Genomic DNA, 27,714 nt, shown 5'->3' with positions numbered 1-27,714 from the left:
AGGAGGGAGTTCAGTGTTCTGTGAGAGGAGAAGGCAGGGAGCAGAGCTGCTGCATGGGCTCTGCTCCCTGGGCAGGCCTAGCACAGAGGCCGGAGCCTGAGGGAAGAGAGAAGAAGGAGAAGTAAGGAAAGAGGAGAGAAAGAGGAGTAGAAAGGCTCCAGAAACAAGAAGGCAGAAGGGACCCTAAGAACCCACGAGATAACGGGTGAAGGGTCAGGCAGAATAAGAGTACCGGATTCCCAAGTTGGTGGAGGTAAATCATCCCTCAGCCAAAGACCGGAGGTCGTGATCATCTATTGGTGCGACTCCCTGCTACACCCACTAGGAAGGCACCACATAGGGTCAGGGAAACCGGCGACAGGTTTCACCAAGAGAAGGCCCGAGGCAGCTGGACAGAAGTGTGGTCACTGGTGGGGCATGAGAGGCCGGAGAAAGGACAGAAGGGGGTCCTGTGCCATACTCCTGAATTGCCTGGGGGTTGACCGAGCTCCTCACCTGGTAGACGCAGCACGGCTTGGGCAGTCATTCCCTGCAGAAGTGACTCGGATAACAACTGTGAGTAAAAGACCCTGGACTGCATCACTGACTCTGTGTGATTTATGCTGCACCTGCACCATCACCCCCAGCATCCTATTACACTGCCCTGAGGCTACACTCTTCCCGTGGGGAGTTATCCTATCCCTGTGCTGCACATCTACATCAGCCTCAGCGGTCTGCCTTGCAGCGGCGGTCCTTCCTGACTGCAATCCACGGGTGGCGTAGTCGGACATTCAAACCATACAAATAGACTGCCACAGCACTTGGTCTGACCACCCTGAGCCACGGGATCGGGTTGCCACTACTACCCCCAGCATCGTACAGAAGCCCGGTTCCGGGAACCCCACGGCCCAGGGAGCGAGTCAGCTACTTTGAAGAACCTAGAATATAAGACATATTTTCAGTAGTTTCACACTTTTTTGTTAAGTATATAATTCCACATGTGTTAATTCATAGTTTTGATGCCTTCAGTGTGAATGTACAATTTTCATAGTGATGAAAATACAGAAAAATCTTTAAATGAGAAGGTGTGTCCAAACTTTTGGTCTGTACTGTAGATAGTTAAATGAATGGATAGATGGATATGACATAGACATGAGTTAAATAAGCAGATTAAAAAAGCACTACTTCAGTGAACACTAGGTGGCAGTAGTGTTGCACTCCTCTTGTGTATACCTGTCATCCTGTTACTGTAGCAACCACACATACAATGGCAGATTGCAGGGTTCCTATACAAGCATATAAACATATCCATTTTATTTTATAGTAAATACAGTTACATTCTGTCACTGAAAGAAAAAATACTGATATATCACCCATATTCCAGTGTCTCTATACATTAATTCCTGGGTTCTCCTCCGGCTGTGTACACAAACACCATTAGCGTAGCTGCCTGGCTTCTGTGTGTCCAGTTACTGTTACCAGGCAAACGCCAGCAGGTTCTCCATAATCTGTATTGTTAGTCCTGGGCATCATCAACACTTTCTGCAAAAATGCCTATCATTTTACCACAGCTACCTGACACTCTGTTTTCCAGCTATGACCCAAAATATGTGCCAGGGTAAGTGATACTAATTTTAGTTTTTAGAGTTTTTTTTTTTAGATGTTTCATACGTGACACTGCAACACTGTCAATGGAAAAATAAGACTATTACGGGGGCTTGTCAGTTCTGCCCGTCTAAGGCTATGTTCACACTAGGTGTTTTTTCAGCAATTTTTTCATATTTTTTTATGAAAATTTTCTGCTGCGTTTTACTGTACCAGCAAAGTCTATGAGATTCCAGAAATCTCATGCACACACTTTGGTTTTTGTCCTCAGGATTTTGTGCTTTACATGTTTTTTTTTTTGCAGAATAGCGCATGTCACTTTTCTCAGCGTTTTTCACCCATTGGAAGTAATGGGTGGTGAAAAAGGACAGTGGAAAAAAACGCAGCAAAAAAACAAGCAGAATCCTGAACAAACCTTCCTGGCAAGAAATCTGGTTTTGCTGCTGAAAAAACGCCTAGTGTGAACATAGCCTAAATGTCCATTATACAACTTGGGGTCAGTTCATGTTTCACAATTTAGACCAGGATTTCCTTAGTATTGCACAGGTGAGAGAACCTGTGGCAATTTCTGATGCCTAGGTAATAATACCATCAACTATGCAATAATAAGGAAATCCTGAAAACATGACATGTTGGGGGCTGTGAGGACTGGAGTTTGGGAAACATTGATTTACAGTGGCTTGCGAAAGTATTCCTCCCCCCCACCCCCACCCCTGGCATTTTTCGTGCTTTCCTACCTCACAACCTGGAATTTCACTGTCTTTTTATCAGGATTTGCATCAGTTCATGTAAAGAACATGCCTGCAACTGTGAACAATTGGTTTTCGTTCTATTATGACGCAAACAACATATAGGACAAAAAAACTGAAAACTTTAGTGTGTATAACTATTCACCTCCCTAAAGTCAGTACTTTGTTGAGCCTCCTTTTGCGATAATTACAGCCAGGGCTGCCACTAGGAATTTCAGGGCCCCATACTGTCAAAATTTTTGGGCCTCCTTGAGACTCAGCCCAGGGTCCACCCCAGCTCTGCCTCCACTCCAGCTCCGCCTCCACCCCTCGAGCGTTCCACAGTCCCACCGCCCACTCTTGGAAAAACTCTACTTTCTGCACCACGTCTTCACCAATCACACATTAACAGTTGCCATTGAACACCACATCACATATATAGCCAGCAGCTTTTGTTTTGACCAAAAGATTTTTTAAGCTGCCACCACAACAAGGAGACTCTTCTGGTCGGACCCTACTCTAGCCTAATAAACATTTCTTATAATACCCAATACTCTTTTAGGTATATTTTTATTTATGGGAATGTGTCACATACATTTTTTAAAATGACCAATAATATCACAAACAAGGGAGGAATACCACCACACTATGACCATATCACATATTACCACCACATAGTGACCGAATAATACCACATTCAAGGGACAAATACCGCCACACCATGACCAGACCACATATTACCCCCACATAGTGACCAATTAATACCACATACAAGGCACAAGTACCGCTACACCATGACCAGACCACATATTACCACCACATAGTGACCGAATAATACCACATACAAGGCTGGCTGCATACTTTCGCTTGCGTTCCAAGGAATGGGGTAGGGACAACTGAACGCTGCACAGGGACAAGGATGTGGATGGTGATTGTTGCAAGTCTGCAACGACAGGTGCATGGCGGGAGGCATCTTTGCATGCACCAAGGATCACTTATGATGGGCACACTTTTAGGCAGTGACCTGGGAGTCAGAGATGCTTCAAGAGGTCTTCCCCATGCTGTTCCTAAGAGGGGTGAATACTTTCGCAAGCCACTATAAATCACACAATAGATGGGTATACATTTATTTTGGAATCTTAACATATGCTGTGCAAATATTTGCAATAATTATTATGAAAAGGCAATGGGTCAAAAACATTTCTGTCCTTCCAGGCCAAATTTACAAAAATATCTTGTCATGTCATTTGTACACATTTTTGGAGTGATTGTCCAAAAAATGAAATTAGTTGGTGTGCTGTACAGTAATAGAACTAGATAGACTACATTGGGTGAGGAGAAGGCATTGGGGGTGGGACTGTAGGGGGTAGTATTCTATTGCAATGAGGAAAATAAAGAAATATCAGAAAGAAAAATAAACAGGAGTGGAATGGGTTAAGACGAGCAGGAGATTTGGATACGGCAGGATTTCTGCCTTCTCAATCACTATGTTTTCCCTATGGCTCTCCTTGATCTCGCATGACATTGTTATTGCTGCGGCCAATCAGTAGTCACTTCACTCTCCTTTGAACATAATTGCCATCCAGAGGAAGTGAGAGAGCAACTGCTTCTGACTTTGTGACGCTCACAGCCCTCACCCTGGGAAGATGGGGAATTACTCGGAGCCGGGTCCTATGTTTTTGGTGGGGTGCAGCCGTGGCCTGGACCCATTCCGTGCCCAGGGCCGTCACATTAAAAAGGGTGGTACGGGCTATCAGGGTTGAGTGGTTGCTATTGACTACGCCACCTGTGGTACCTGGTGAAGGCCACCAGCGCTGCTGCAGTCCTCTGAGGCGGGATGTTGTGGCAGCCGAAGTTGATACTACTCCCCACAGGCGGAGCAGGGCCTCAGGGCAGAGACAAGGATGGAGGGGGTTGTAGTATAGGAAGTCTGGTGCTGCGTGGTGCGGTGCAGTGCAGAAATAAAGAGTCCGGAGGCCATAGGGGTTGACTTCCAGGGTTTTTACTCACGGTGGAGAGTACAGCTGCAAGGCTTCTCCCTGCTCCTCACGGAGTTCTGCGGTCACCAGGAACGGGGGTCCGACAACCTCCGAGTAACTCAAGTGCTCAATCAGGACCCCGCACCAGAGTGTTCCTAGACTTCAGACCGAGTCCTTTCCTGTCTGTGTGTGTGTAGATAGGCCGGGTCTCCCTCTGGACTTCGTTCAGAAAAAGGGTACGGGTGGCAGCTCCGCTCCTTCCGTTACCCGGTGTTGCTGGGCTTCCCTGACCAGGACGTAGAGTAGCAAAGTCAGGTGTCGGGGGCCGGTACCCCTCTTGCAGCCGGAATCCCTCTGACTAGGCCAGGATAGCGAGGACAGGTGACGTATACCGCTCCGTCTGCATCCCCCTGGGATCCTTTTGCGGTAGAGCTACACTCCTAAGCTCCAGGCCTTCTTGGTCATGGTCCTTGACCGGGTTGAGACATACGTTAACTCCAACCTGCCCCTCGACCCAAGGCCAGGGTATGAGGGCCGTGTCTCCATCCGCTGCAGGTTCACCCAGAAGCCACGTTCAGGGATGGAGATCACAATCAAAGAAGCATGAGCCAAGATGGATGTTTATTAAATATGAAATATTAAGTGTAACTAGATGTGCGTCCTCCACCCACACCCACTAAATGGTTCCCCCTATCTTGTGGTTTCCCAGTCTTCCAGCTTCCAGTAGGGGCGGCACACTAGTGCCTACTAGCCCCCTCTGGCGGGAGAAGTGTGGTGTTGGATGTGGAGGTGGGGTCCTGACCATTGCACCATTCTTACCTCAAAGGAGGAACACCTCACCCCATTTGAAGAGGTGAAGCATCCCTGTGGCGGTCGAACCCTCAGGGGCGCCACAACTTCTTCTGAATGTCAATTATATCCGAAGGCGAGTAAAGTAGCCCCAGGGATCGTGAATGCCAATGCCAGTCCGAGGAGTAGTGGACAACCCCCTTAAACACTTTAAAATATGACTTGGCCACGAATATACATATATAAAATATATATAGTATACACTGCTCAACTGCTGACAACAAAATCACACAAAAATAATCAATGGAAATCAAATGTATTAACCAATGGAGGCCTCGATTTGGAGTCACCCCCAAAATTAAAGTGGAAAAAAACACTGCAGAGTGATCCAACTTAGATGTAATGTCCTTAAAACAAGTCAAAATGAGGCTCAGTATTGTGTGTGGCCTCCACATGCCTGTATGACCTCCCTACAACACCTGAGCATGCTCCTGATGAGGTTGCGGATGGTCTCCTGAGCTATCTCCTTCCAGACCTGGACTAAAGCATCCGCCAACTCCTAGACAGTCTGTGGTGCAATGGTGGATGGAGCGAGACATGATGTCCCAGATGTGCTCAATCAGATTCAAGTCTGGGGAATGGGTGGGCCAGTCCATAGCTTCAATGCCTTCATCTTGCAGGAACTGCTGACACACTCCAGCCACATGAGGTCTGGCATTGTCCTGCATTAGGAGGAACCCAGGGCCAAACGCACCAGCATATGGTCCCACAAGGGGTGTGAGGATCTCATCTTGGTACCTAATGGCAGTCAGGCTACTTCTGGCGAGCACATGGAAGGCTGTGTGGCCCTCCAAAGAAATGCCACCCCACACCATTACTGACCCACTGCCAAACTGGTCATGCTGAAGGATGTTGCAGGCATCAGATTGCTCTCCACGTCGTCTCCAGACTCTGTCACATGTGATCAGTGTGAACCTGCTATCATCTGTGAAGAGCACAGGGCACCAGTGGCGACTTTGCCAATCCTGGTGTTCTGTGGCAAATGCCAAGCGTCCCGCACGGTGTTCGGCTGTGAGCACAACCCCCATCTGTGGACGTCAGGCCCTCATATCACCCTCATGGAGTCGGTTTCTAACCGTTTGTGCAGACACATGCACATTTGTGGCCTGCTGGAGGTCATTTTGCAGGGCTCTGGCAGTGCTCCTCCTGTTCCTCCTTGCACAAAGGCAGAGGTAGCGGTCCTGCTGCTGGGTTGTTGCCCTCCTACGGCCCCCTCCTCGTCTCCTGGTGTACTGGCCTGTCTCCTGGTAGTGCCTCCAGCCTCTGGAAATGACGCTGACAGACACAGCAAACCTTCTTGCCACAGCTCGCATTGATGTGCCATCCTGGATGAGCAGCACTACCTGAGCAACTTCTGTGGGTTGTAGAGTCCATCTCATGCTACCACGAATGTGAAAGCACAACCAACATTCAAAAGTGACTAAAACATCTGCCAGAAAGCATTGATTCTAAGATGTGGTCTGTGGTCCTCACCTGCAGAACCACTCCTTTATTGAGGGTGCCTTGATAACTGCCAATAATTTCCATCTATTGTCTATTCCATTTGCACAACAGCATGTGAAATTGATTGTCAATCAGTGTTGCTTCCTAAGTGGACAGTTTGATTTCACAGAAGTTTAATTTACTTGGAGTTATATTCTGTTGTTTGAGTTCCCTTTACTTTTTTGAGCAGTGTATATATATATATATATATATATATATATATATGTATATATATACATATATATATATATATATATATATATATACACAGTGCGTTGAAAAAGTTTTTGTGAACTTAAGCACATTTTTTCACGTTACACCCATAAACTGAAATGTATTTTTATTAGGATTTCATGTGATATAACACTAAGTAGCAAGCATTTGTGAAGTGTAAAGGAAATGATACATGGTTTTCTACATGTCTGAAAAATATAAATATGAAAATTGTGGTGTGCATTTGTATACAGCCCTCTGTTGTCTGATATACTAAATAAAATCCTGAGTGACCAATTTCCTCTACAAGTCACATAATTAGTATGTTAAGTACGTTAAGTTCACCTGTGTTTAATTTATTCTCAGTATAAGTACAGCTGTTCTGTGAAGGCCTCAGTTGTTTGAGAACATTAGGGCTCAAACTGCATCATGAAAACTAAGGAACACACCAGAGAGGTCAGGGCTAAAGTTGTGAAGAAGAGCAAAGAAGGGCTAGAGTATAATGAAATAACCCAGACTCTGAATATCTCACAAAGCACTGTTCAATCCATCATCCAAAAATGGAAGGAGTGTGGCACAACTGCAAACCTACCAAGACATGGCCATCCACCTAAACTGACATTCCAAGCAAGGACAGCACTAATTAGATAAGCAGCAAGGAGGCCCATGGTCACGTTAGAGGAGCTGCAGAGATCCCCAGCTTAGGTGGGATGAATCTGTCTACAGGACAACTATAAGGTCACGGTCACATTAGCAGTATTTGGGTCAGAATTTCACATCAATATTTGTAAGCCAAAACCAAGTGAGGAACAATCAGAGGAAAAGTATAATAGAAACTTGTGCATCAATCTGCATTTTTGACCCACTCCTGGTTTTGGCTTATAAATACTGATGTGAAATACTGACCAAATACTGATAGTGTGACCGTATCCTTAGTCAAATACTCTACAAATCTGACCTTTATGGAACACTGGCAAGAAGAAAACCATATTTGAAAGGAAGCCATAAGAATTCCCCTCTGCAGTTTGCAAAAAGCCATGCACGGGACACAGCTAGCGTGTGGAAAAAGGTGGTCTGGTCATATGAGATCAAACTAGAACTTTTTGGGCCAAACGCAGGACACTTTGTGTGATGAAAAAATAACACTGCACCTCACCCTGAAAATATCATCCCCACCTTCAAACATGGCGGTAGCAGCGTCGTGATGCTTGTGGAGATGCTTTTCTTCAGCAGAGACAGATTGCTTGAAAATTGCTGTTCACAGATGCTCTCCATCCACTCTCGCTGAGCTAGAGCTAGTTTGCAAACAGGTAAAAATCTCAGCTTCTAGATGTGCAAAGCTGGTAGAAACATATCCCAAAAAGACTTTCAGCTGTAATTGCAGTGAAAGGTGGTCCTACAAAGTATTGAGTCACAATTTTCAGATTTATATTTTTAAAATGATTAGAAAACCATGTATCATTTCCTTTACACTTCACAAATACTTGCTACTTTGTATTGGTATATCACATAAAATCCCAATAAAATACATTTAAGTTTGTGGGTGTAAAAAATGTGGAAGTTCACGGGGTATGAATACTTTTTTAGGGTGCTGAATGTCTGTGTAAATAAGAAGGGTAAAGAAGTACAGAATGAAGATTCATATTTAGAATGTTGGCCTTTTGTGTTAACCCTTTCAGTAGCTTTGTACGGAGCAGTAATCTTCATCAAAACATCTATGTGGGAGAACTTCAGCTCCTCAAATGCTAGTGATTCATTCACAAGTGGAATTAAAGGGCAGCAATGATTAAATCTATATTTAGTGTGGCAAGAGATAAAAGCTCTCCAATATTTTACTCATCATCTGGGAATTTTTAAGAGGTTCTAATCTCCAAAAATAGTAAACTATGGAATGAGATGAATGTATGTAATGTAACATACGGTTAAGCATTTTTTTAAACCCCTTGGAGACACAGCCATATTTATTTCTTTTTATCCGAGTCTCAGATCAATTTTGCCAGTGCAAGTCTATGGGTCTGTGAAAAAATTGGACCGCACTCATCATATTTGTGCGCTGTCTGATTTTTCACAGACTGGTTCATATGAGAAGGTTGAAAAACATTCATGATTTTTTTTTTATTATTCAAGAAAAACTGATGAAACTCTGACCAAACTCTGGGAAAAACTGACACACTGATCAAACTTTGATGAAAGGCTGATAAATAAAAACGGATTAAACTCTGATCGTATTTTGCATGCAAGAAAAATCACTCACGTCTGAATGAGGCCTTATATAGCTGTCATATATGCCACTTCTGGAATACATGTACAAGAGATGTTGCTAATGTGATAAAGGGATTGCACAGGATTAGAAGAAGATGGCTTCTTTTCCAAAAAGTGTCACACTAATGCCACAGTTTGCCTGTGGTACTACAGCTCAGCCAAATATACTTAAATGGAGTTGAGTTGCAATGTTATAAAGAAACAATGGACAGGTGTGGTAAAGTTTCTGGACGAAAACATATGTTTTTAATCCTTTACCACCTCTTTACGCATATAACCCTTTTAAGAAGCTGATTAGTAATTTCTGCAGGACAGTTTTTACAGTTTTTCTATGAAATATTTTACATTTCTATTTTCTGAATCCTTACCCCTCAAGCAAAATTGTAGAAACAGCATGTAAAGGTAATTTACCGTATTTGATTACCTTATTTCTCGGCATACTATGTGTAGTTACTATTATACTCAAGGATTTTATGAGGTTTGCCCTCCTGGAGTAAAATGAATTATGAGTCATCATGAACAAATTACATTCATCAAATGGCTTTATAAATATGAATCATGGATGAAAACAAGTTTATTACTTGTATAAAAGTCACATAGTCATTATAAGGAAAATTCTTCATAGAAAACTGTGTAGTGCTCATGGGCACCAGTCCTTGGCTTCTATAATGGCAGTTTAAAATATCACGGTATTTTCAAACAACTCAATCTTATTTGATAGATGGTGTGCTAAACAGACAATCTGTATTAGTTTTAAAAATTATATTGTCTTATTCTCCAAAAAAAATCGCTCCAAAGTTGTTCTACTCGAACTGTTCGCCAATCTCAAATTCGAGCTGTTTTGGGCGGTGTTCGAGCCGGTCAATTTGAGAAAAATTCGGCTGTTCGAGGTTATGTTCGATAACTGTTCGTGCACCAAAATCATAACTGGATTTTTTCTCAGTAATGATGAAAATTAATGTTAATACGCAGTTTGAGTGTACAGCGGGGCGGGGGGAGGGGCAGGGGATGGATCTCTGCAGGAACAATGAAGATCTCCATTTTTTTTTCTCTTTCCTGCATTTGCAGTGGGGAGGTGCAATCTGTCAGCCTATCAGCAGCGCACACACGGAGCGAAGTGCTTTTTTTCACACAAGCAAGGGCATGTGTGATTGGCAGTGTATGTCACATGTCCTTGCCCTATAAGACCAAGCCATTTTCCCCGTCGCCACCATTTTCTCACTGCTGCAGCTGCGTGTTAGACGGCACCGCTGTTGCTGTGTGCGCTATACCTTGTTAATTTCAAGCCAATTTTCGCACAAATATACAGATAGCTTGGGAGTAGGGAATAGTTGTGATTGCAGTTCTTTTAAGGACTAGGTTACAGCATTTCCTACGACTTTTATCAAGCAGGTCTGTGCTCTTAAATAGATAGATTGTGGGAGTAAAGACTAATTGTAATTTGAGTCCTTTTCAGGACTAGGTTACATCAGTTCCTATCAGTTTTTGCCAGGCAGGTCTGTGCCAGTGCTGTGCAAGTTTTTTTCACAGCATTTGGCTGAATCTAGCAAAGCTAATCCTTTTTGGCCTATTGCAGAGTGTGTTAGTCAGTGGAGTAGCCTATCTGTGTTGCAAGATATACCACCTGTGTATAGAATACCAATTTTTTTACTGCACCTAGTGAAGTAAAATCTTTTGGGCATAGCATCATTCTATTAGTCCATCTATACTGACCTCCATCAGGTTGCAAATTAAAAATAATTTTTTTCTGCATCTAGCTCTGAAAAAATATTTGGGCTTCTAGCAGTGTGTGGGACTTGGTCTATTAGTCCATCTATACTGACCTCCATCAGGTTGCAAATTAAAAATAATTTTTTTCTTCATTTATCTCTGAAAAAATATTTGGGCTTCTAGCAGCGTGTGGGACTTGTTCTATTAGTCCATCTATACTGACCTCCATCAGGTTGCAAATTAAAAATAATTTTTTTCTGCATCTAGCTCTGAAAAAATATTTGGGCTTCTAGCAGTGTGTGGGACTTGGTCTATTAGTCCATCTATACTGACCTCCATCAGGTTGCAAATTAAAAATAATTTTTTTCTGCATCTAGCTCTGAAAAAATATTTGGGCTTCTAGCAGTGTGTGGGACTTGGTCTATTAGTCCATCTATACTGACCTCCATCAGGTTGCAAATTGAATAAAAAAAATTTCTGCATCTAGCTCTGAAAAAATATTTGGGCTTCTAGCGGTGTGTGGGACTTGGTCTATTAGTCCATCTATACTGACCTCCATCAGGTTGCAAATTAAAAATATTTTTTTTCTGCATCTAGCTCTGAAAAAATATTTGGGCTTCTAGCAGTGTGTGGGACTTGGTCTATTAGTCCATCTATACTGACCTCCATCAGGTTGCAAATTAAAAATAATTTTTTTCTTCATTTAGCTCTGAAAAAATATTTGGGCTTCTAGCAGTGTGTGGGACTTGTTCTATTAGTCCTTCTATACTGACCTCCAGCAGGTTGCAAATTGAATATAATTTTTTTCTGCATCTAGCTCTGAAAAAATATTTGGGCTTCTAGCGGTGTGTGGGACTTGGTCTATTAGTCCATCTATACTGACCTCCATCAGGTTGCAAATTAAAAATAATTTTTTTCTGCATCTAGCTCTGAAAAAATATTTGGGCTTCTAGCAGTGTGTGGGACTTGGTCTATTAGTCCATCTATACTGACCTCCATCAGGTTGCAAATTAAAAATAATTTTTTTCTTCATTTATCTCTGAAAAAATATTTGGGCTTCTAGCAGCGTGTGGGACTTGTTCTATTAGTCCATCTATACTGACCTCCATCAGGTTGCAAATTAAAAATAATTTTTTTCTGCATCTAGCTCTGAAAAAATATTTGGGCTTCTAGCAGTGTGTGGGACTTGGTCTATTAGTCCATCTATACTGACCTCCATGAGGTTGCAAATTAAAAATAATTTTTTTCTTCATTTAGTTCTGAAAAAATATTTGGGCTTCTAGCAGTGTGTGGGACTTGTTCTATTAGTCCTTCTATACTGACCTCCAGCAGGTTGCAAATTGAATATAATTTTTTTCTGCATCTAGCTCTGAAAAAATATTTGGGCTTCTAGCGGTGTGTGGGACTTGGTCTATTAGTCCATCTATACTGACCTCCATCAGGTTGCAAATTGAATAAAAAAATTTTCTGCATCTAGCTCTGAAAAAATATTTGGGCTTCTAGCGGTGTGTGGGACTTGGTCTATTAGTCCATCTATACTGACCTCCATCAGGTTGCAAATTAAAAATAATTTTTTTCTGCATCTAACCCAGCCAATAGTTTTGGCCTAATACCACAGTTTGGCCACTCAGCTCTGCTCGGTTACCATCCATTGTTTTTTTGTGCAAACAACTCCAGAGTTGTGAATTAGTTAACCACCAAAATGAGTGGAAAAAGGCCTGCTGCTGGTGGAAAGGGGAATAGGCGTGTTGGGAAGGGGAAAAAAGGTTGTGTCCGTGGGGTAGGTGCAGAAGAAAGACCATCTTCCAGCCAAACTAAAATGTCTACTTCTTTTAGCGGACAATGTGATAAGATCCCTTTCTTACGGCCACGCCAATCGCTACAAATTCCAGATGAGGCACAAAAACAGCAGGTGCTTCAACGGATATCAAGTGCTCCTTTAAGTGGGCTCTCCTCCACATCAACTTCAACATCACAAATACTCCAGTCCTCAAAGGTGTCACCCAAATCGCACTTGCTTCCTCACAGCTCCCAAATCTCCAGCTGCCCGTCTGAGTATGAGGTAGAACAGATGGTTGAGTCTGCAGAGCTGTTTACTCATACTATAGCCTGGGAATCAGAGGTCGACTCCAGCGCTTCTGTGAATCCAGACGAGGAAATGATCTGCACTGATGCCCAGAATCTTTATGAGTCGGATCCAGGACCAGACGCAGAAGGTTCTGACCATAATGTAGACCCTCATTCCCAAACTGTAACTCCTGTTGGTGGAGACAATGAGGAAGACGATGATAAGACTCAAATACCTGATTGGAGCGACAACTTTAGTTTTTTGTCAGGGCAGGAACAGGTTGGCTCTGAGGACGACGGGTGTGATAACGCACAGGGTGATGATGATGAGGTCGGAGATCCCACTTACTGTCAACCCACAGTCAGCCAAGAGATGAGGTCAGCAGAGGAGGTGGAGGAAGATGCTAGTGACGACGAGGTCAGGTTGCGCCTTCCTGGACAGAGACGTAGTACTGGAAGCACGTCAACAACTGCATCCTCAAACACAACTCTGCCTCTCACCACAAGTCGTGGTGGCTCTTCAGGTCGCATGGGTGCTAAGCCTTGCATAGCCTGGGCATTTTTTCAGATCGATAAAGATGACCCAACTCGTGTTATCTGTAACATTTGTCAGCAAAAGCTAAGTAGAGGCCAAAAAATACATAGTTTGAGTACTTCATGCATGAACCGGCACATGGACATGAAGCATAAGTTGCAGTGGGAAGCTCAGTGTGCTACAATGCGGCCTAGCCGGCCGGGCCAACCACCGTCTGCCATATCTTGTGCATCCGCGGCCTCTTCATCCTCTGTGACTGGGGGGACAGCAGTCACACCTGTTTTGGGGCGCAGACCTGCCACCTCTTTACCCGCAACAGCCAGCGTGATTGGCAGGTCATCATTTTCTTTGGAGGTGGTAACACCAGCTGGTCTTGAACGCTGTCCGACATCGATAGCACCACCTTTGGATCAAGGCAAACTAACATGTCCGCCTGCATCTTCCTCACAGACCGGCAGTTTGCCGGGGACACCCTTATCAACCCCGTCTAAGCACAATAGCCAGCCCTCGGTCCCTCAGATGTGGACAAGTAAAAGACCATTTCCTCCTAGCCATGAGAAAGCTAAGAGGTTGAATTTCACCATCTGCAAGCTCTTGGCTACAGAAATGCTGCCTTTCCGCCTGGTGGACACAGAGGATTTTCGAGACCTTATGTCCGTCGCAGTGCCCCAGTACCAGATGCCCAGTCGGCACTACTTCTCAAAGAAAGGTGTGCCTGCGCTCCACCAGCATGTCGCACACAACATCACCGCTTCTTTGAGAAACTCTGTGTGTGACAGGGTGCATTTCACCACAGACACTTGGACGAGTAGGCATGGACAGGGGCGTTACATGTCGCTGACTGGGCACTGGGTAACTATGGTGACAGCAGGACAAGGAGCTGCTGTCCAAGTCTTGCCGTCCCCACGAGTTGTGCGTCAATCCTCTTTATGTCAAAGTTCCTCCACTGCTTCTGCCTCCTCAACCTCCTCTCGGTCTTCCACCTGCACCCAAAGCCTGTCTGGTCATGCCACAAGCTTTCTAACTGCGCAGAAGGGATCCTGCACACCTCCTTACTATGCTGGCAGTAGGGCTCAACGTCATCAGGCGGTTTTTACATTGAAATGTCTGGGAAATGTGAGTCACACAGCTGAGGAGTTGTGGTCAGCTCTGGAGAACCAATTTCATGAATGGTTGTCTCCACTGGACCTGAAACCAGGGAAGGCCGTGTGCGACAATGCTGCAAACCTGGGTGCGGCCCTTCGCCGGGGCAATGTCACACACGTGCCTTGTATGGCTCACGTGTTGAACCTGGTTGTCCAGCAATTTTTAGCCCACTATCCCAGACTAGATGGCCTTCTGCAGAGGGCACGGTCGCTGTGTGCTCACTTCCGCCGTTCGCATCCCGCAGCTCAGCGACTTACATCTCTACAGAAGTCGTTGGGCCTGCCACTTCACCGGCTAAAATGCGATGTGCCTACCCGGTGGAATTCAACTCTGCACATGTTGCAGCGACTGTGGCAGCACCGACAAGCCCTGGTGCAATACGTTCTGACGTATAGCCTGGGCCAACGAGATTCAGAGGTGGGGCAAATCACGCTGGAGGAGTGGTCTCAGATCAGGGACCTATGCACCCTTCTGCACAGTTTTGAAATGGCGACGAAGATGTTTAGTGCTGACGATGCCATTATCAGCATGACTATTCCGGTGATTTACATGCTGGAGCACATGTTAAACAGAATTCGGAGTCAGGTGGTGGCACAAGAGGAGGTGGAGGAAGTAGAGGAGGAGGAGTTGTATGCGGAAGGGCTAACATCTGCAAGGTCCAGACGGTCGGCAGCACCAAGGCGGCAGGCATGTGAGGGTGGGGGAGATGATTTTACCAGGGCGCATGGTAGCAGCCAAACTAGTGAGGAAGGTGCAGGAGCCCAGGAAGAAGTGGAGGACGAACTGATGGAAGACTCATCAGATGAGGGAGACCTTGATCACATTTCTGTTGTGCGAGGTTGGGGGGAGAGGACAGAGGAAGGAAGCATGATTGTTACCTCGCCACCAACACAACAGGGACTTGGTGCTCCTGGATGCGCAACACACATGAGTGCCTTCTTGCTGCACTACCTGCAACATGACCCTCGAATTGTGAGAATTAGAAATAATCCTGACTACTGGGTTGCCACACTGTTAGATCCCCGGTACAAAAGTAAATTTGCAGAAATTATTCCTGCCATAGAAAGGGATGCACGCATGCAGGAGTATCAGCAGAGACTGTTGCAGAATCTTACATGTGCTTTTCCACAAAATACCAGTGGTGCACGTAGTGAATCTCACAGTTCCAACTTGCCAACCGTGGGACCGTCAAGTGTTCAGCACTCAAACCGTAACAGAACCAAAGTATCTGCTGGTAACATCAATTTTGCGGAATCATTTCACCACTTTTTTAGCCCATCCTTTGCAAGGCCACAGGAGACAAGAAGTCTGACACATAGTCAACGCCTAGAGACGATGGTACAGGAGTACCTCCAAGTAAACATTGAAGCCACGACTGTGTCACTGGACCCTTGCTCTTTTTGGGCTTCCAATCTGGATAAATGGCCGGAGCTAGCCACTTACGCCTTGGAGATCTTGTCATGCCCCGCAGCCAGCGTTCTGTCTGAACGTGTGTTCAGCGCTGCTGGTGGTGTGCTGACAGATAAGCGCACGCGGCTCTCCACTGATAATGTAGACAGACTCACGTTCATAAAGATGAACAAATCATGGATCCGAAACGACTTTTCTACCCCTGTGTCATCCTGGGGAGAGTAAAAGCTTGATGATTGGTTAAAATCACCCTACCAACCGTTTTAAGCTTTCAAATTACTAATCATGTTTATCTGTATCTTGACTGGAAAATAATTTGGGCTTTGTAGCAGTGTGCAGCACTGATCCTATTAGGCCATCTATAATAAGCTTCACCAGATTTAAAATTAAAAATAATTTTTAGCTGCATCTAGCCCGGAAAATAATTTTGGGGCTCCGAGATGCGCAAGACACATAAGTGCCTTCTTGCTGCACTACCTGCAGCATGACCCTCATATTGTCAGAATTCGAAGTAATCATGACTACTGGGTTGCCACACTCTTAGATCCCCCAAACTTTTCGATCAACCTTTTCATTTTAATAAAGACCAAAAAAATGGTCATTTTTGAAATTATAAGCATTAGCAGGTTGTTAGAAACTGAAATCAAACAGTTTTCAACTCAAAACTTTATTCTAGGTGATGTTACATTTTCACATAGGACCCCTTGTTCGAAAGGAGCTTCTGAACTCTCTCGTCCATTGAATTTGTCAGGTTTTGGATGGTTTCTGCTTCAATTGTTTTGCATGAGGACAGAATACCCTCCCAGAGCTGTTGCTTAGATGTGAACTGCCTCCCGCCATCATAGACACTCCTTTTAATGATGCTCCAAAGGTTCTGAATGGGGTAGAGGTCAGGGGAGCATGGGGGTCACACCATAAGTTTGTCCCCTTTTATGCCCATATCAGCCAGAGATGCAGATGTTTTATGTGCAGCATGAGATGGTGCATTATCATGCAGAAAAATGATCTTGCTGTGAAATACACGGTTCTTCTTCTTGAACCATGGCAGGAAGTGCTGTTTGAGAAAATCCACATACATTATGGAGTTCATCTTTAGCGCCTTCAGGGATCCTAAAGGGGCCGACAATCTCTCTCCCCATGATTCCAGCCCAAAACATTACTCCACCTCCTCCTTGTTGGCGCTGTAGCCGTGTTTGCGTGGGGTGTCCATCAACCAGCCATCCTCCACTCCATTCATCTGGACCATCGAGCGCTGCACGGCACTCATCCGTGAACAAAACAGTTTTGAAATCAGTCTTCATGTAATGTTTGGCCCACTGGAGCCGTTTCTGCTTGTGTGAAGTGGATAGAGGAGGTCGACAGGATGGCGTATGCACAGCTGCAAACCTCTGAAGGACCCTGCATCTTGTTGTTCGGGGGACGTTGGAGGCACAAGCAGCTTCAAAAACTTGTCTGCTGCTATGACAAGGCTTTTTTGCCGCTGCTCTTTCAACCTGACGTAATTGCCTGTAGGAAAGAGTCCTCAATTTGCCCTTATCAGCACGCACACGTGTGTACTGTGAATCAGCTACATACTTCTTGATTGCCAAGACACTTCATCCTGATCATCGCACAATGTTGATTGTAGTCATGCCTTGACCTAAACACTCCACAATTTGTTGCTTCTCAGCAGCCGACACATCCTTTTTCTTTCCCATTTTGGCAGAAAATGTAGGCTGCTTAATAATGTGAGAGAGCCTTCTTAAGTAGTCTTGCCTTTCATTGGACACACCTGCCAAACTAATTAGCACAGGTGTCTGCAATTGCTTACAGTGATATAAAGAGCCCTGACACACATCACCATCAATGAGTTTAACTGACAAACAAACAAATTCTTCCCTTATCACTCCTAAACACTTTTTGCATAATAATTTGGAACGCGGTGTACATGTGCTTTTCCACAAAACACCAGTGGTTCACGTAGTGAATCTTACAGTTCTAACTTGCCAACCGTGGTCTGTATGGAATTGTTCAATAAAGGGCCCAAAATTAAGATAACATAGATGGGAGAGGTCTCTATGAATAGGAATCCCTAAGTATTTGATACCCTGTGAGGGCCAGGCAAAGGGAAAGTTGGACTGGATGGAATCCTATATGGATTTAGGGAGGGAGACATCGAGGGCCTCAGACTTCGCTGCATTGATTTTAAAATTTTACCATGTAACAAAGTGATCTATTTCAGCCATAACAGCAGGGATGGATATATGTGATTGAGTGATATATACTAGGACATCATCAGCAAATAGAGAGCACTTGTACTCGGTGCCTCCCACCTCAATCCACCTAATATTGGGGTTATGGCGAATTGATGAGAGCAGGTGCTCCGTCACTAGGATGTATAAGAGAGGGGACAGAGGACATCCCTGCCTTGTCCCATTGGTGATTGTGAAAGGTGATGAAAATGTTCTGACGCACCCCCTGGGCCTTGGGACACCCGGAGCCGGACCCTTTTTGGTGGATGCTGGTGGTTGTAGTCTTCGTGGCGGCGATCCGGTTCCGTGGCTCAGGGCGGTCAAACCAGTGGCGGAACTATTTATGTGGTTTTGATGTTTAAATGTCCGACTACGCCACCCGTGGATTGCGGTCAGAGTGAACCGCCGCTACAGGGCAGACCGCTAAGGCTGGTGTTGTGGGTGCAGCAGAGCGTAGCATAACTCCCCACGGGAGGAGTATAGCCTCAGGGCAGTGTATGCGGAGGATGGGGGTGATGGTGCAGGGCAGCAGCAGTAACGACACGGAGTCAGTGATGCAGTTCAGGGCCTTTACTCACAGTTCTTATTATCCAGACCACGTCTGCAGGTAACGGCTGCCCACGTCGTACTGTGCTCACCAGGTGAGGGGCTCAGACAACTCCCAGATAACTTTGGAGCGCTTCACAGGACCCCCTTTGTGTGTCCTTTGTCTGGCCTTTCTTACCAACACTTCTGTCCGGCTGCCTCGGGCCTCCTCTTGGTAAACTTGGCGCCAGTTTCCCTGACCCTATGTGGTGCCTTCCTAGCGGGTGGAGCAAGGGGCTGCGCCACATAAAATGTCAGAGCCTCCGGTTTCTAGCTGAGGGTCGTTTCCTGCCTCCACTAGTTCGGGGACCGGTCTCCCCCTTTGGCCTGACCCCTCCACGCAGGTGGATTCGGGCGTGCGGTGGCGACTCGCCCGTCCGCACCCCTGGGATCCCTTCATTCCTCGTTCCTGGAGCCTTCTCCGCTCCTCTTCCTTCCTTCTCCCTCTTGCAGGCCTGGGCCTCTGTTACTAGGCCCGCCTCCGGAGCAGAGCTCATGCAGAGCCCCTGCTCCCTGCCACTTCTGCTCAGACTTCTCTGCACTGAACTAAGATGGTGCCCACCTTTTATACTCCCTTCTCAATGCACCCAGGAACTGCTTCCTCCCTGCTCCTGCACTGCAGGGTTCCCCTTCCTCAGTGTTCCCTCCCCCCACTCCAGCCAGGGACAGGGACTGTCGTGCCCATCTCAGGGGCATATTGGTCGCCCTGCCCCACGGCAATGTGGTGTAATGCATGCAGGTGTCGGGTCCTGATCCACACTCCATCCTTATCTGAGAGTGAGATATCACACCTCTGGGTGAGGTGCAATACGTCTGTAGCAACCGAGCCCTCGGTGCTACAGTTCCATTTATCTTCAGCCTAGGTGATGTATTGTGATACAGGGCCGTGATTTTGGCTATAAAAGGGTCCCCTAGACCCCTACCCCAAGCTTTTTAAGAGAATCATATAGGGCGTGCCAGGAGACTCTATGGAATGCTTTCTCAGCATCCAACGAGAGTATCTACTTACAAATTTTTAACTGCATCTAGCCCAGGAAATACTTTGTGCCTAGTAGCAGTGTCTGCTAGTCAGCGGATTATCCCGGCTGTTAAGCAAGCTACACCACCTGTAGTTTGGACACTTAATTTTTTCAAAGGAAATGCTTCGGGACCACGGGATACTCAGTGAAGAGCATCAGGAGGCACCCCAAGGCATAGGGGCTGGGACTGGCACTAGGATGCCTTGCGGTGGACAGCCGAGCTCGATCCTTATAAAAGCTTTTTAACTGCAGCAGCTTTAGTGGACGCTACTGGAGCTGGAATTACGCGGCTGCTGGCATGAGACTTGCCCTCCAATAGATCCTTGTAAATGGATTTAAAGTGTATTCATTCAAATTAGAGGGACAATTTAAATTAAAAAGCTTAGAGCTGCCTCCACCACAGGGGGGCTCTCTCGACCCACCAGCGGACAGGCACCAGTATTGGGAGAGGGGGCTGGCCGTCAGGGTTTACCGCGGCTCTGGCACAAACCCGGCGACACGGAGGTGGCACGGGCAGGAGCGGACTGGCCGTCTCGGCTTCTCACTTTTTGGATTTTAGAAGGGCATGACATGCCTATATCTGTGTCTCCCCCTCCTTTTACTCCTCCACCTCTTTTCTTTTCGCATGACTATATGTACTTGTCACTTTTCCATGTGTTAGTTGTGTCTTCTGAGCAGTTTGTCAGCTTTTGGACACCTTTGAAGGTGTTTTCTATGTGTTTCTATGTGTTTTTGTTTGCCTGCCATTGGTTTTAACGGTGTTCGAAGGTGTTCGACGAACAGTTCGACGAACAGTTCGGCGAACACACGGGTGTTCGACGAACCGAACCGAACTCGAACACTACGGGGGTGGCTCAACACTACTCCTTACCTGTGTCAAATTCAATCTCTCTCTAGAAGAAGAGATGGCAGGAAGTAGGGTCACATCTTTGTCTCTCTGCTCCTGCTCTCCTGTCTGTCAAACGCCATAGAAGCATAATAACACAGAGATGGGCTTCCAGCTCAGTGCAGGCAAGTAATTTTACAATGGCAATAGCAATATACAGTGGTGCTTCAAAGTTTGTGAAACTCAGAGTTTTCCATGTTTCTGTATATTTGACCTAAAACTGAATCAGATTTTCACACCAGTCCTAAAGGCAGATAAAGAGAACCAAATTAGATCAGTAAAAAATATGAAAAATTAGTCATTTTGTTGAGAAAAATTATTTAATATCCCATGTCTTTGAGTAGCAAAAGTATATGAACCTTTAGGATTAGTAGATAATTTGAAGGTGAAATTAGAGTCTGGTAATTTCAATCAAAAGGATGATAATCAGGTGTGAGTAGGCAACCTGTTTTATTTAAAGAACAGGGATCTATCAAAGTCTGATCTTCACAACACTTGTTTGGGGAAGTGTATCAAGGCATTAACATCTGGGATTTCTTTGGACCTGAGAAGAAGAGTTGTTGATGCTCATCAGGTTGGTAAAGGTTAGAAAACCATCTCTAAAAAGTTTGGAGTTCAACAATCAACATACAGATTGTGTACAAATGTAGAAAATTCAAGACCGTTATTAACCTCCCAAGCATTGGTTGTGCAACAAAGATCACTTCAAGAGCAAGTTTATAGTACTTTGCAAGGCCCCAAAGAAACCAAAGATAACCTCTAAGCAACTAAAGACCTATCTCACATTAGCTAATGTTAATGTCCATGAGTCCACCACAAAAAGAAAATTGAACAGCAATGGTGTGCATGACATGATTGTAAGGAAAAAAACACTGCTCTGAAAAAGGAAAATTGCTGCTTGTCATCTGCAGTTTGCTAAAGATCACATGGACACAACAGAAGGCTAGTCTGTGTCTGTATTTTCGGTGGCCGTTTTAGACCAAAGGACAAAGAAAAACAGTGTATTACAGCATAAAAACCTCATATCCTCTATGAAACCCAGTGATGGTAGTATCATGGTTTGGGCCTGTTTTATTGCATCTGGGCCAGGATGGCTGCCATCACTGATGGAACATTGAATTCTGAATTTTATCAGCAAATTTTAAAGGAAAATGTGAGGATAGCGCTGATGTCATGCTCCTGGATTCAATCTCTGTATATTTGTTAACAGTATTGGCTTTATTCTTTGTTTGGTATTTTGTTATTTACTTTACTCACTCTGAGATATTGCCTTTGTTACGCACACTTCTCTTCTTGTAGGTAATTCACACTCTTCTCTATCCTCCGGTTTTTTAGGAGGAACGTGAAGCAACTCGTCACTCTTTTAGGTAGTTTAGGCCAGAGTTACCATCTTCTAGTCTGTGGTTAGGTCTATCTCTGCACCCGCAGGTACCACTAGGGACTACGGAGTCAGGATATCTAATCTGTACAGGAATCAGCCGGGTCAGTTGCAGTTTTTTTAGTGTATAACCTATTTTCCCGAGTGAGTTGCTATATAGGCATAGATCTATTAGGAGCTGTTAGGAGCATTCAGAGTGAGCCGCCGTCGAGTGGGGGAGCCATTGCGTTAATTTAGGGTGCCAACCTCAGCGGTCAGGTAGGGACAGCCAAGGTCAGAGTAGGACTTTTAGTAGTCTGAACAGGGATCAGTCAGGTTCAGGTATTTGTCCCCCTAGTTTGTACGCTACCCATGTGCTTGTGCAGTTATAGCAGCTGTCTTGCCTATAGCCAGTACTGACTCAGCAGAAAGCTAGCATCTGCAACTTTGGTGAATAACAGCGCATCGGTCCAGACTCTCAAGAGAACATGGGTGATGCAGCAAGACAATGACCCAAAGCACACATGTCATTCTACAATAGAAAGACCAACGAAGAATAAAGTTAAAGCTTTGGAATGGCCAAGTCAAAGATCTGACCTTAATACTATAAAATTGTTGCTTTGATGGGATCAGATAATTATGCTTTAATCAGAATTTGTATTTGTTCCATGACTTAACAATACATACATCTCATGCAGCAATACAGTAGCAGCAACCTCAAGACATGCATTTGGCCCATTCACCACTATATTTCTATATGAGATGATGTATCATGAAATAAATAAATTAAAATCTTTTAAAATCTTTTTGGAGTATTACCTGGAGCATAAATGTACAGTATGTGCCAACTGAAGCCTGGATGGGGGACAGAAAATGTCAACTGCATTGTGTAAAAAGCAGGGGTTTAAAAATGGTTCACTATATTTAGAAGAGCATGAGGCATAAATTCATAAGCTTCCATTCATAACTGTTTGATATCTGGTTCCATGATGCTAACAAAGTACTATAAAACACTGCTGTGTTTTGCAGAAAGCAGGGTCCCAATTCATTATTATCGAGGATGGAGGCGGTGGGGGTTTAAGTCACTTTTCTTTTTTTGTCTTGGGGTTTTTTTTTTACTTTTTTTTAGCCAAATTTTTGAAAATGGAGCATGTGGTCTATGAATTTTTCGTCAAATCTTTATTTTCACCTTTTGACATGTTTTACGACTTTTTAGAGTAAAAACTGTCACTCTTCCCTAAATGACACAAAATTTGTGGCAAAATATCTGACACAAATAAAATCACCCCAGGGGGGATACTGGAACACATTTTTGCTAAGTTTTGCATAATTTTAAAAAGACTCAATTGAAGAAGCACTTGAAAACATCTGGGAACTCAAAACTCCGCTCACAATGGCAAGCATAAAAAAAAACATGAACACATAAAATAAACTGAAAAAAAGGCACAAATTAAAAGAAGAATTAGGCGCAAATGAAAAATATGTGAAAAATACTGGAAACTAGACAAAAATAAGCTACAAGTGCAATAAGTGCGTGACACCGGTAAGGACCTGTGATAGCTCATTGCAACATTTATCCTTCATGTGACCATCCAGTCTCATCCAAAGTCTCCTGATAAACCACAAATATGGGGTAATGGATTGAGGAGAATTCACCAACACGATAAGTGTCTTTGTTGTTGATGGAGTAACATATGTATATTCATATCTCACTACCTGAATGATAATTAGTTATTTTTATATATATCTCATGGTGTTCCACCCTTCAATGTCTCATGGTATTCCGCCCTTCCATATCTCATGGTATTCCACCCATGATATTTCTGCCTTCTTAAGATTATGGCATTTCAGGCAAAGTAGTGGCATATCATTAATAACCATATCTAAAGCTACCTACCCACCACTATTGCCATGAATATAGATATCTATTGAGCGTTGGCGCTTTATCTCGTACTTTAGGGTCCCAACCTCCGCTTGTAGGTAGTATCAGTGATAGGCACTTTGTAGGGTAATACAGGCTTCTGGCTGTGTCTGGCCTTTGCTTTTTAGAGACACATAAGCATTTTTTATATTAACACATGGACATTGGTGTTTTTTTAAAAATACTCTATTAAAAATAATCTTTTAAGGGGTTGTATGTTTACCTAAAGGCAAATTCCATCAGTTTAAGCAGAGCAGAAATCAAGACTTTCAGCAGAAAAGATATTTTCAAAATCCTGCACTCAGCTTAAGGCTTTGTTCACATAGACTGTTGTAAAACAGTCTTTTTTGCCTGAGCTGTGGAGGAATGATGTCAGGAGTAGGAAGAAATGAGCCATTTATAATCGAAATGGACCTCAAGGAGTTGTAGTGAGCCTTGGACGTTTGGCTGACTGACCGCAGGAAGCTGTTTTTATGAAAAATATTAATTCCTTCCATCTTGCTTTATATGATGCCTCCCTCACTTATATGACATATCTGTTCATATTAAATTCTATTTTTCATTTAGTTACACAGGTTTTAGTCCAAAACTACGCAGTGTACAAGGTGAAGTATATGGCAATGCTACTCTACGATCAGCCAACTATGAACCTGGCCAGAGATGTGGAGGCTATCATATTCCTTCCTTCAATATGGAGTTGGGTGTAAATGTCTCTCATATTCCGAGAGATGATGTTGAAAACTGGAACAATAAGCATGGTAAGTTTAATTTTGTAATTAACTACTCAGTATCAGTATACAATGAACATTTATAATTATAATCTCTAATCAAGACAAACATCTTTACGTTAGAATTTCTATTTGATAGTTACTTCAGTTTGGAGTATTCCATGGATGCTTATTATTTTACACTCCTATTGGTTGGTTGAATAGGACTGTAAGTAACATACATGGGTTTTTTAAATAGCTCCAGACTGCGATATTGGGGAGTTGTTCAGTGGCACTCACTTGTTTGTCTTGGGAGTCAGGTGGTAACCATAGCCTTAAATTTAAAGGTTAATGCAGTTGAAGGATTTCCTTGAACCAATTATGTATTGGGAACTTAAAGGAGTTTTCTGCAAGAAGAGAATTGATGACGTGTCCTTTGGTTAGACTATCAATATCAGATATGGAGAACTATGTGAGGCCCATTATTCTGTATGGAGGACTAAGTGGGGCACATTATTCTGCATGGAGGACTATGTGAGGCCCATTATTCTGTATGGAGCGCTATGTTAGGCCATTATACTGTATGGAGCACTATGTGAGGCCATTTTACTGTATGCAGCACTATGTGAGGCTATTATACTGTATGGTGCACTATGTCTGGCCATTATTCTGTATGGAGCGCTATGTGGCGCCCATTATTCTGTATGGCGCGCTATGTGAGGCCATTATACTTTATGGAGAACTATATGAGGCCATTATACTGTATGGAGCAGTATGTGAGGCAATTATACTGTATGGAGCACTATGTGAGGCCATTATACTGTATGCAGCACTATGTGAGGCTATTATACTGTATGGAGCACTATGTGGTGTCCATTATTCTGTATGGAGCGCTATGTGAGGCCATTATACTTTATGGACCGCTATGTGAGGCCATTATTCTGTATGGAGCACTATGTGAGGCCATTATACTGTATGGAGCACTATGTGAGGCCATTATACTGTATGGAGCACTATGTGGGGCCATTATACTGTATGGAGCACTATGTGAGACCTATTATACTGTATGGAGGACTATGTGATGCCTATTATACTGTATGAAGGACTATGTGGTGCCCATTATACTGTATGGAGGACTATGCGGGGCCCATAATATTGTATGGAGCACTTTTTGTGGCCATTATACTGTATGGAGGGCTGTGTGAGGATTATATTTGGAGAATCATACTGTGATGGGGTCATCATTCTTTGTCAGGGGGAGTGAGGGAGGGGGGTAAAATAAGGTTATCATACCATGCGTGTAGAGGAATTCACTGTAGGGGTATCATACTGTGTTTTGGAGCACTTTTGTTTGCATCATACTTTATCTGTATTTTCAAGGTTTTTTATCCTTTTTTATTGCATATTTAAATGAGGCCATTGGGCCATATGTATGCTTTTTACTGCTCTTACATAATATATTATATTATTCCAAGATTTTATTCTAAGATCTATTAATTAAAATTGACTTTGTTCGTGGGTCAACCCCTTTAACTTTGTTTCCATATGAAAAAGTTTTTAATAAATTTCAAGGTTGGACTCTGTCCAAGCTTTTAATTTTGGCCCTCTTTGTATTTGAATTTGACGGCCCTTCTTTAAATGTTTCCTCCCCTCCTTTTAAGATCCATAACTTTTTTTTTATTTTTCAGCTAACAATGCCATATGAGGGCATGTTTTTTGAGGGATGAGTTCCAGTTTTGAATGATACCCTCTTACAATGAAATTCTAAATAATGTGAAGTATGAAAAATAAAACTTATGTCGAGATTTTCTGAGACCTATAACCTTTTTTTCTCTAATAACCCCCCATGACAACACACAGGAGGATGTAACCCCACCCTAATAGGGACAGGAAATATGAAGAGGTTTAAATAGCCCCTCCCACATCCTCCCTCCAGTGTTATTTCCTGTCCCTATCAGGGATGAAGAGGTCATCCCCGGTGTGCTGGGTCGGCGACAGGCACTGGGGAGAAAACTACAAGCCAGGCAGCGGAGGATCGAGCGGTTTACCTCTCCTCCTCACATGCACTGCTCCCGTCTCCTCCGGATTCGGGACCCCCTCCTCCAGGATCTGCAGGATCTTCTGGTTGGAGGCCTCTTTGAGCTCTCCAGCCCATCTCCTCCTCCTCCCCCCGCTGGATGCGTGGGCGATGCCGATCTGTAGGATGTGGAGCGCACACCGCGGCGCCGGAAGTGACGTTGGACGCCGAGTGGTGGATGATTACGTCACTCCCGGCGGTTATGCGTTCCAAGGTGGAGCGCAGCAGACACAAGGGGGGAAAAGAGCGGTGATAGCCGCCGGTGATCACACCGGTCTTCATCTGGACACCGGGGCAGTAGCCCTCTAATCAGAGGGAGGCGCTGGTCCAGTTGCCCATAAAGGAGCCCTGGACAGGAAGACATCTGCAGGTAGGACAAAACCATGTCTGTTGAAGCATCTTCTTGCTCTGCAACCTTCCTTAATGGAAGAAATAAAGGGGATTGTACGTCAAGAGATCAAATCCTCCTTAGCCTCAGTCGCTCTCCCTACGCCCTCACCTAGTCATGATACTACATCTACTCACTCAGCAGCCAAAAAGATCAGCCCGCCAGAGGGAGGGGAGGAAGATATATCTCGGAAGATCTTCTAGAGGAAGGTGAACAGAGTCCAACTCCTGATAACCCCCAGCAAGAAAGATATTACTTTCCATCAGATACCTTGGAGTAACTCCTCATAGCAGTAATGAGAACTATGGAGGTCGAGGAAGAAAAGGTTCTCTAGACAGTACAGGATCAGATGTTTGGGGGGCTGCGTTCCAGGAAGAAATTAGTGTTCCCTATACACCAGAGTATTAGGGACTTAATCCTAGAGGAATGGGAATCTCCGGAAAGGAGGTTGAATACCCCTACGGAGTTAAAGGATAGATTTCCTGTAGACAACGAGACTGCAGAATGCTGGTCTGAAGTCCCAAGAGTGGAAATCCATATTGCACAAGTGGCAAAGAAGACCACATTGCCCTTTGAAG

At 44.3% G+C, this 27,714-nt stretch overlaps 1 protein-coding gene across 1 annotated transcript in view; it reads left to right on the top strand.

Annotated features, from left to right (window-relative positions):
* The first annotated feature begins 1,390 nt into the window (after positions 1-1,390).
* LOC141165835 (ciliary microtubule inner protein 2B-like) overlaps positions 1,391-27,714 on the top strand; it is a 107,428-nt gene continuing 81,104 nt past the window's right edge. Inside the window, exons 1-2 of the mRNA XM_073651793.1 lie at positions 1,391-1,597; positions 24,532-24,722. Coding sequence (XP_073507894.1) covers positions 1,530-1,597; positions 24,532-24,722 — 259 coding nt within the window. The 5' untranslated portion in view covers positions 1,391-1,529. The remainder of the gene's footprint in view (positions 1,598-24,531; positions 24,723-27,714) is intronic.

The sequence above is a fragment of the Phyllobates terribilis genome, unplaced genomic scaffold (assembly GCF_046119375.1).
Source record: "Phyllobates terribilis strain yellow unplaced genomic scaffold, ASM4611937v1 Scaffold_1__5_contigs__length_1240528914, whole genome shotgun sequence".
In the NCBI taxonomy this organism is placed as follows: Eukaryota; Metazoa; Chordata; class Amphibia; order Anura; family Dendrobatidae; genus Phyllobates; species Phyllobates terribilis.
Note: the sequence above shows the minus strand (reverse complement) of the source record. Positions and strands in the feature narration are given on the sequence as shown.